Source organism: Pelophylax lessonae, assembly GCF_965119305.1.
Source record: "Pelophylax lessonae genome assembly, chromosome: 3".
NCBI lineage: Eukaryota > Metazoa > Chordata > Amphibia > Anura > Ranidae > Pelophylax > Pelophylax lessonae.
This window is the reverse complement of record NC_138770.1, coordinates 568,146,215-568,156,718: the sequence shown is the minus strand read 5'-3', so window position 1 is coordinate 568,156,718 and position 10,504 is coordinate 568,146,215. Positions and strand designations below refer to the sequence as shown.

General features: G+C 42.0%; 1 protein-coding gene across 1 annotated transcript in view; it reads right to left on the bottom strand.

Moving 5' to 3' along the window:
- The window catches only part of CCDC85A (coiled-coil domain containing 85A), a 438,624-nt gene extending 433,233 nt beyond the window's left edge, over positions 1–5,391 (bottom strand). The window contains exon 1 of the mRNA XM_082249954.1: positions 4,582–5,391. Within this exon, the coding sequence (XP_082106080.1) occupies positions 4,582–4,788 (207 nt within the window). The 5' untranslated portion in view covers positions 4,789–5,391. The remainder of the gene's footprint in view (positions 1–4,581) is intronic.
- Between the last annotated feature and the right edge of the window lie 5,113 nt (positions 5,392–10,504).

The following is a 10,504-nucleotide window of genomic DNA, read 5'->3' as shown; positions in this document are numbered from 1 at the left end:
GACTTGTCCTGACACGCCCCCCGCTGCACAGCCATTTACTGGGAAACTCAGTGTGCTGCTGCTTTTTCTCCCCCAGCTCTTATGCGGCTGAGAACAGAGGGAATGTGATCACTTATAAAAAAGGGGAAAAGGGTATTTTTAATGTATTTTTATATCTATACAAAACTGTTATGCCTTTCATTTATATTTTAAACTGAATGGGTTGTTTTACAAGGTGATCATTTACAATCACTTTAATTGAACAAGCTGATGATAGAAGCTGATTGGCTACCATGCACAGCTGCACCAGAGTTTGCACTCTACAGTTTTAGTAAATTAACCCGCAAGTGAGAAAATGCTTATCCTCACCAGAGGATATTGGGGTTGAATAAAAGCTGAAACAATGGAGTTAATTTACTTAAAGTGTAACTCCACTTTTGTTGAGAAAAAAACATTCCCCTGTGGGTGATCTCTGTACATTGCAAGGATTATAACAACCTTTGTTGCGGATTCCTACCTTTTGTTATCCTGAAGAAATCACTGTTTGTTCCTCTGTGTCCCTGTGCTAAGTGGGCCTAATCAGAGTGGTTTCATAATTATCAATCAGCTGTGCAGCTGCAGAGCACTAATGAGGAAAGCTACTGGGTCTGGATCTCTTTAGACGTGTTCCTATTGGGAGTATCTCACCAAAAATGACATTTTTGTTGCAGGGGATGCCAGAAATCTGACTTGTATCTTAGTGCAGACTTCTGGGAAAAGTGGTGAGCCAATCACACAAGCAGGAAATTGTGTTTCTGGGGACATTCTGTGTAAAGAGCGCCTCCAGGTAGCCATATTGCATTTTCAGAAAGCAGTTGCAGATTAAAAAAAGGAATTTTTATAACATTCAATTACAATATGATTTGTGTCGCCATTGTATCCGCTAGATTAATTTGTCTTTATTTGCTATTTTTTTCCCCCACGAAGGTGGAGTTACCCTTTAGGGCAAATAGACTGTGCACTCTGCAAGTGCAGTTGCTCCAAAGCTTAGAAAATGAGTAAAAGCTTCACTTTGCAAAGAGTACCCAATCACGTGCAAGGAAAATAATAAAATAATTAAAACAGCATTTTTCATTGCACAAGATTGGATGATGGAAGTCAGCAGAGCGTCTGCTCGTTTTCTAAGCACTGGAGCAATTGCACTTTGCAGAGTGTATACAGTCTATGTGCCTTTAGTAAATCAACCTCATTGTCTCAGCTTTTATTCTCAGAGACAATAAGACAAGGTTAAATCAGCTTGCTCTAGGTCAGCCTTTCTCAACCAGGAGGGTGTCCAGGCACCCTGGGGTGCCTTGAGGTTTCTTCAGGGGTGCCTTTGCAAAATTCCTAACATTTGCCCAAAGATTGTATACAAGGCAGTGGGTGGATGAAGCCTGCCTTTTATTACACAAAGCTACAGATTTCCATTGTTACGACCTACTGGCTGCCAACCTACTAATGACCAATGACATGATCAGTTGATAAGAAGGATGTCAGTCGGCCACATAGCATGCTTGTTTGACCCTCCCTTGCCTCTCTCCATCAGTTTTAGGGTTACATTAGCTGAGTGATGGAGAAAAACCGAGGAAGAAGAGAAACATTGGAATACTAGTCAGTACCAACTTGCACCTCAAACGTTGGGTGTCCTATGTGTGTGGATGTTGCTGCATTATGTAAAACTATTAGAATAGTTTTTACATTTGATGGGGTGGCTCAAGGCTGTCCATAATTTGGGAGGGTGCCTCAAGACTGTCCATAATTTGGGGGGGTGCCTTAAGATTGTCTGTAATTTGGGAGGGTGCCTCAAGACTGTCCATAATTTGGGAGGGTGCCTCAAGATTGTCTGTAATTTGGGAGGGTGCCTCAAGACTGTCCATAATTTGCGGGGGTGCCTCAAGATTGTCTGTAATTTGGGGGGGGGGCCCTAAAGATTGTCTGTAATTTGGGAGGGTGCCTCAAGACTGTCCATAATTTGGGAGGGTGCCTCGAGACTGTCCATAATTTGGGAGGGTGCCTCGAGACTGTCCATAATTTTGGAGGGTGCCTCGAGACTGTCCATAATTTAGGAGGGTGCCTCAAGATTGTCCATAATTTTGGAGGGTGCCCATAATTTTGGAGGGTGCCTCAAGATTGTCTGTAATTTGGGAGGGTGCCTAAAGACTGTCCATAATTTGGGAGGGTGCCTCGAGACTGTCCATAATTTTGGAGGGTGCCTCAAGATTGTCCATAATTTTAAAGGGTGCCTTGACTAAAAAAGGGTTGAGAAACACTGCTCTAGGTTACCGCACCTTGCACATGATGTTGCTCTTTGCTCTAACTAATATACAGTATACTTATCTATAAGACACAATCATTTGTCATCTAGTCTTGAAGAGAGCGCACAGTGAAGGTGAAGAGTGTAGCACTGAAACAGTTACACTGTGACTCATTACATCATTGCTGTAGCATCTAGGAAACTACCCCTCCAGCCGGGCTGACATTCCCCTTTATGAAAGTAATCTGATTGGACCAACCTGCAGCAAACCCCATCAAAGGTTAGCGATGACAGTTAGACGCTCAACAACATTCCCTATGTTCATTTAACAGGAAAAATCCCAGTCTTCTGCCCTGTGCTACCTTACAAGGTGTTCCTTCTATGATGTTCTACGTTTTCACAAGAACATCTGACAGCTCCAACACTTCCAGGGCTGGCTCTTTGATTTCATGGCTTTGATTCAGCGAAATACGTCATCTGCTTTGGGAAGAAAGCCCCATGAAGCCTCCCCCAGCCGCTGACACATTACGTAATGATTAGTCGAGGATGGAGACGGTGTCACCTAGATGCTGAGATTTCAGGCTGCAAGTATAAACCTTTAACTCTTAGTGCGCTGGGAGAAAGGCTTTTCCTTGCCTTGGCTATATAGCTTAATGGGTGACTTTAGATCACATCTCAAATCATCAGATATAGATTGTTCACTTTAGAAATGATTGGAATCCATTTATCACCATTTTTTTAAACATTTTTCTTTCTAACGGAATCTTATATTAAAAATGTGTGTCAATCCTAAGTAAAGTCATGCAGCACATGGACACTCTCCTGTGCACGGTTGTCTACGGTTACGAGCGGTACCTGTGTTGAGAGCCGTATGGGTTCAGGGACATATGTACCGAACAGGGAAATTCTGGGTGATTTTCAGCAATCATAGTGATGGTTATGGATAGTAGCTCAGTATTGCAAATAGTAAAAGTGACTTTTTTCACTTAAAGTGGAACTTTACCCCAAAAAAACAATGTAGGTGCACCTGTCTCCAGCTCCCTCCCTATACCACAATTGGAATTTTTTCTTCTCCTGCAGGGCAGCATTTCCTCCTTTCTCACCTGGCGAGAACGACATTGCACATGCGTGCAAATAAATGCTGAAGGGCTCTGCCAGGCTTCAGGACCCGACACAGACCTTCGCACCATCTGCACACATTTGGGTTTCCATGGAAGGTCCAAGTCTAAGACCCCTTTTCTTGCACATAGATGGGCACAAGGTGGAGCGTGCGTAGATGCGCTGCAGGGCTCTGTCGGGTCCCAATGGCCAGGCAGAGCTTTTTGGCACATGCACCAGACTATTGAAATCGATGGTGCTGGTAAAGGGGGTGGAGCCACAATCAAGGGGGCTGAAGATTCTCTTTAATTTCTGAGTATAAACGATTAATCAAGAAGAATAGTCATGAGAGATTTTGGTATCTATTAATATTTTAATATTAATTTTAATATTTTAAACGCCCAAGATTCATACAACTTTCACTCAAGATTTACGCAACTTTTATGCAAAATTTTATCCAAAATTTTGCTTATTGAACCTCATGTGAAAATGTGTGAATCTTGGGGAAAAGTGTGAATCTTGAATGAAAAGAGTAATAAAATAGATTATTTTTAGGACCAAGAAAATTCGACACCCCTTACTGCAATTGAGCAAACATTGTGAAAAGTCGCAAGACACGTGCAAACGTCATTAGATCACTTAGTCATGCGATCAAAAATCGCTCCAGCCTTATGGCGGCCATATACAGAACAATTTTATATACAATCATATTGTCAATTAATTTACTGCTCAGGAAAAAAATACAGAGTATCAAAAATATTATTCAATTCGCCATACACTTAATGATCATATCGATCTGTCTACTTTCCTACAATCATATTGTCCTTCCAAACTGATCAGAATCATTTCAAAGAAATCATTGGGTTTTGCTAAAAATCGATCGACGACACAGTGTGTTTCTTTTCATAAGTTCGATCTGTGTGTGATCAGATTGTTACATGTATGGCCACCAATACAATCACTTAAAACTGCCAATAAACAGACAACAAGGGGGTATTTAGGGTGATTAAAGATGACATGAAATGGGTTAATAAGTACCTACCGGGGTGGCTCAGTATTGATCTGTATGAATGATCTGTAAACATAGATGTCCTGTATGAGTGCACAAGAAGATGCTAAGGGGCAATGCACAGATAAATGTATACATGGCACTAGAAGGGTATACATGGCACTAGAAGGGTATACATGGCACTAGAAGGGTATACATGGCACTAGAAGGGTCCCTGTCGTACCTTGAGCCCTCTGATCTCCCCCAGATGTAGCTGCAGCCTCCTATTCACCTCCCGGATCAGATTGCTATGATCCAACATCGCACTCATCTTGTCAGCCTCTGCCCTGCGGAGCCGGACGATCAGCTCCTCCTTAGTCCACTTCATCAGCTCCTCATCAGAAACCTTGGCCAGGTCTTCCACCGAACTTTCCCCAACAACCTTGGACATCTTTGCTGCTCCTTCTCGGCTCCCCTTTACCAAATGACCCTCGCAATCGGCTCTCCTGTTACAATCTGATAAGGACAAGACAATGTTGGGCTCAATCAAGACAAGTGAATCCCCTTGGTGACATCTAGAGCTTGCAAAATATCAAAGATCCTTTCCAGAACCTTGAGCCAAGCCATTGTGTTCAGGGGAAATGGGGGTGCCTATGAGTTCTTTACTTGGCAGAAGATAAATCCATCCAAACCTAAATAAAAAACACCATAGTGATCAGAAGAGGCAATTACTCTACTTCAAAGCATCTGCAGGCTGCTCTCCTGTCCTCCTGGAGGGAGCTCTACTGCAGTAGAAGGAATGAGCCCATGCAGATGCTGCTGCCGGCATGCCTGTGTGGACTGTCTCCTCTGGGCTGCAGTGGGAATGCTTGGCACTTGGAAAAGAGTTCCATTGCCTGCAGCAGACACAAGACACTCTGCCTGCTGCTGCTGCTAACACAGCACAAGTGACCTGTCCCTCTCCCTTTCTTCTTCTTCACTGCCAGCCTAGTCTGGCTGTCAGCCTACCAACGCCATCTGCTGGACAATAGCAAAACTCACCAAGGAAAGAAATGTAACATTGTATATGTCATCTACTAGAAATGTGTATATATATATATGTGTGTGTGTGTGTATATGTATATATATATATATGTATATATATATAAAGCTAACTCTAGCAATATATATATAGAATGAAGGGAAAGTCAGCGCATAATTATCAAAAAGCAAAAGCAGCTAGCAAACAGTGTGAACATACAAACACCAAGTTAAAATAAATAAATAGGGTTGCAGCAGCAACCTTATTTATTTATAAAACTAGAAATTTACAAATATAAATATAAACTAGAAATATATAGATATTCTTCTATGGCAATATTTAAAAATGTGCATCCATCTATCTATCTATCTATCTATCTATCTATCTATCTATCTATCTATCTATCTATCTATTGAGATGCTGTATACTCCACCAAGGTATAGTGCTAGCAGCTAATTTTCAAACTGAGATCTAAGCGCAAAGAGATCTGTTTGATATATATATATATATACATATATATATATACTTCTATAGTAGATATTTTTTATAACATAAAACCTATTGTCTGTTATTCTTTACCTTTTTTCATTAAATTTTTATTTTTGCCAGATTTTTTTTATAGTCTAATAATGATCACAGTACTTACTTGTATGTATGTATGTATGTATGTATGTATGTCTGTCTGTCTGTCTGTCTGTCTGTCTGTCTGTCTGTCCATTGAGATGCTGTATACTCCACCAAGGTATAGTGCTAGCAGCGAATTTTCAAACTGAGATCTAAGCGCGAAGAGATCAGTTTGATATATATATATATAGTAGATATTTTTTTATAACATAAAACCTATTGTCTGTTATTCTTTACCTTTTTTCTTTCAATTTTTATTTTTGCCAGATTTTTTTATAGTCTAATAATGATCACAGTACTGTTATCTTGATGTATTGATGTATTGATTACATTGGTATATTTAAAAAAAAAAAAATGTTTTTGAAATGTATATTAGCTTTGAAACAAACAGAGAAATAACTCATTCAGATTGCATTCTCTATGTCATTTACTACAAATATTTACTTTTTCCTTTAATAGATGTTAATAAAATATAAATCATATTGTCTCTTGTTCTTTGTCATTCAACTTTTTATTGTGTGAAATTGTTATAGCCAAATACGGACCATATATAGCCTTGCTATTTTCACTTATTGATATGTTGAATAACTTGATATATTAAAAAAATGAAATAAAATAAATTAAAAAAAAAATTTCAGTGAAAAGAAAAGGTATGTAAATCCTATGGTATTGTTCTTTTTTTTTTTTTTTTTCAAATTCTTTATTAAACAGAACGATAAATACAAAGTGCGTATGGACAAAATAAGTGTACATCAAGATTTGGCAAGTTAGACACAATAATACAGGACGTGAACTGACCACATAGGGCATCAAACCCATGAGAAAGTAGTAGCGCCTCCGTAAGCTATCCCCGCCCCTAAGTGCGGGTAAAGACAGCCCGAGAGACTGACCATATCTAGGTGTCATGGAGAGCAGCACCGTCAGGTAACATTTAAAGGAGAATGTGGAGTAACCAAACCAATACATGAGACACGCACATCGCCATATTAAATAGTTCCAGGTTTTCAAGCAAGTAACAAAGAGGGGAAGGCGGGAAGAGCCGCAGAGGACAAGATAAAACTACCTACAAAGGAAAGGAAGGGGAAGAGATTCCAGGTGGTGAGAGCAACTGGAAAGGGGATAGGGGGCAGGGGGAGGAGGAAGAAAGGCCAAAAGCGGGGGAAGGAAGTAGGAAAAGATAGGATAAGGGGTGGAAGAGAAGAGGGGGAGCAGGAGCATCCTGCGCGGGTTACCCCTCGCCCAGCCATCCTATCAATCAAGCAGGGGGAGTGCTGAGAGCCTGACCTTCGTCAGAGAGAATGAACTCGTTCCAGCAGGCCAAGGTTTTAGAATACTGCTCCTTTCTGCCCTGTGCAGTGAGTACCAGGTCCTCCAAGTCATTGATCCACTTCACTCTCCGGAGCCACAGGGAGATGGTTGGCAGGGAAGTGGGCTTCCAGCAAAGGCCTATACACGACTTTGCAGCATCAGTAAGGTGTCGGAGTATAGAACGTTTGTAACGTCTCGGGGCAATACCCGAGCAGTGGAGAAGGTCATCTGGAATGATGCGGTCAGTCATCTTCTGGGAGATCCTGCACCTATGGTATTGTTCTGGACATTTTATAGATAGGCAACTCCTATCCTCATATTAATTAGTGGTTCCAAATTATTAACTACTGCAGTAGGGAAAAGGCACAAAAAGGTACACTCCGCATCTTTCCAAAATAACTGTTCTGCTTTATTTGACGCAATTGAAGGTTTTTATACACATGATTAAGTAGGTATCACATTATTATTACCATTGTACTTTTATGGCAACAAGGGGCGTAACATAGGCAGGCTAATTCTAATCAGGACTCGAAAGAATGCAAACATGTAATGAAAACATTATTAGTGCAGTGTGCACAATGAGTGCAGTGTGCAATACATACAAAATATAATACAATAATATACAGGATGTACAAATTTCCTTTACAGTATTAACTGGTTTTCTACAGTAGTTTGCTATAAAATATAATCTGATCCTCATCTAAGTCCCAACATTAGACAAACTCCATGTGCTTAAAGCGGTAATAAACCATAGACTTTGAAAAATAAATAAATCTCCTGCAAGGCAATGGCATATTGTGCTAGTATGCATACAAGCACATTATGAAAAACTTAGAACAAAGCCCTCCAGCAGTGAGCTGTTACCACTGACAGGGCTTCCATCTTCCCCCGGATTTCCTGTCGGGTTCACTGGCTCTGGTCCTGTGAATGGCCGAGCCGCAATGACGTACAGTAACTCCCTTGCCCGCTCACAGGTATCACGGTTTATGGCACAGAGCTCTGATCGGGTATGCTGTCCCTTCAGAACAAATGTGCTGGTGATGTCATCAGCTGCATCCAGTGTGACTATCTCCTAAACACCACAAGTTTATAAGATATTTACTGTACCTACAGGTATGCCTTATTATAGGCTTTCCTGTAGGTACAAGTTCAAAAGCGGAGTTTACTACCACTTTAAGCTGATAACACACAAACCGTTCTGATTTATCGTGTATTTATTGAACATTTCCATTAAACATTTACAGTGCTGGAGGAAAAATAAGTAAACGCATAGTCTAATTAGTTAAAGGAAAGCTGATTGGAGTCAGTATTTTGCACACCTGGAATCTAATTAATGAAATGAGTTTGGAGGTGTTGTTTGGAGCTGCTTTGATTTTTTAAAGTCAATCCAAAATGTTAAAATTGTTATTTATATAAGAAGCATTAGCTGATGTGAATCACACCTCGCAAAAAGGAGCTCTCTGAAGACATATGTAGCACCCACCTAGGTAGGTGCTAATGAGAAAGTATAGTCTGTGCTCTGTCTGCTTACCAGAAGAGCTGCAGGTAAACCTATATTGTTCTTTGCCCACCAGAGAGCAGGATCTGTTAGTAAGGTCTGCTCATTGTGCTCCGAGTGCAACTCATTCTGTCTAGAGAGTGTTTCACACTGGTCCAATAGGGAGGCATGTTGGACAGTGGGAGGAAACCTGACGAATGGGTGCATGGGCTTTTTATACAGTCCTGATGATTGTCAGAGGGAAAGTCGCCTTGGTGCATGTTGGGATACTGTATAAAAGCCAGGAGCACATGTGCTTGAGGTCTTTAATGGGGAGCGGAGTCCCGGAGGGAGGGGGCGGCTGCCTCCTCCTCTGTAGGTGTGGCCTCAGGGGGTCATCCTAAGGGCCTGGAGAGTAGCAGTGAGGAGCTGAACCCAGAGGTCCAGGGAAGCTGACTGAGAGGGAGACACTGGAGGACCTCTCTCTGCAGTACCGTGAGTAGTGATGTCGCAAACCTAAAATTTGGCGTTCGCGAACCTAAAATTTGCCGTTCGCGAACGGCGAACGCGAACATGGGCGAATGTTCGCGAACCGGCGAACCGCCATAGAGTTCAATAGGCAGGCGAATTTTAAAACCCACAGGGACTCTTTCTGGCCACAATAGTGATGGAAAAGTTGTTTCAAGGGGTCTAACACCTGGACTGTGGCATGCCGGAGGGGGATCCATGGCAAAACTCCCATGGAAAATTACGTAGTTGACACAGAGTCGGGTTTTAATCCATAAAGGGCATAAATCACCTAACATTCCTAAATTGTTTGGAATAAAGTGCTTTAAAACATCCAGTGTGTGAATACGATCAGGTATGATGTTGTATCGATCAAGTAGTGTAAGGGTTACGCCCGCTTCAGTGACAGACCAAACTCTGACAGACCAAACTCCCCGTTTAACAGTCAGTCAGTCCGTCCATTTGCACAACCGCAAACTCCCCATTTGCACAAGGTTGGATACCAAGCTAGCCATGTCCCGTTCCTTGTCCTCACTGACATCATTGAAGGTCTCTTCCTCCACCCAGCCAGCCACGTACAACACCAAGGGTCCCCAAAAGGTGACAACAAGCCCCCTGGGACGCCTGCTGTGGTTGGTCTTCCACCTCCTCAAAGCCACCTTCCTCCTCTGACTTCTCTTCTTCAGACTCCTCTCTCTGCGTTGCCACAGGACCAGCAATTGACAATGACAAGGCTGCTTCTGCTGGTGATGGGGACCACAACTCTTCCTCTTCATGCTCATCATCTACGGCCTGATCCAGCACTCTTCGCAGGGCACGCTCCAGAAAAAACACATATGGGATGAGGTCGATGATGTTGCCTTGGGTTTGACTGACCAGGTTTGTCACCTCCGCAAAAGGACGCATGAGCCTACAGCCATTGTGCATGAGCATTCAGTAACGCGGCCAAAAAATACCCAGCTCCGCAGAGGCTGTCCTCTTTTTTTTTAAATTAAAGAAAACAAATGTTTTTTCTATGAAAAATTATCCCGCGGATCGCTTTTGGTCTGTTCACAATGAAGCAAAGACCTTATCATCTGGGGTGTGCCAACACACTCCTAGAGGTGATCGCTTCATTGTGATACGCAAGCCCCTTCACCACAACAAGGTAACGATCACGAAGGGGAATTGACACATGTATGTGCCTTTTTTTTGTTTTTTTGCAGCCACAGTGTAGCACCAGGGGCCAGA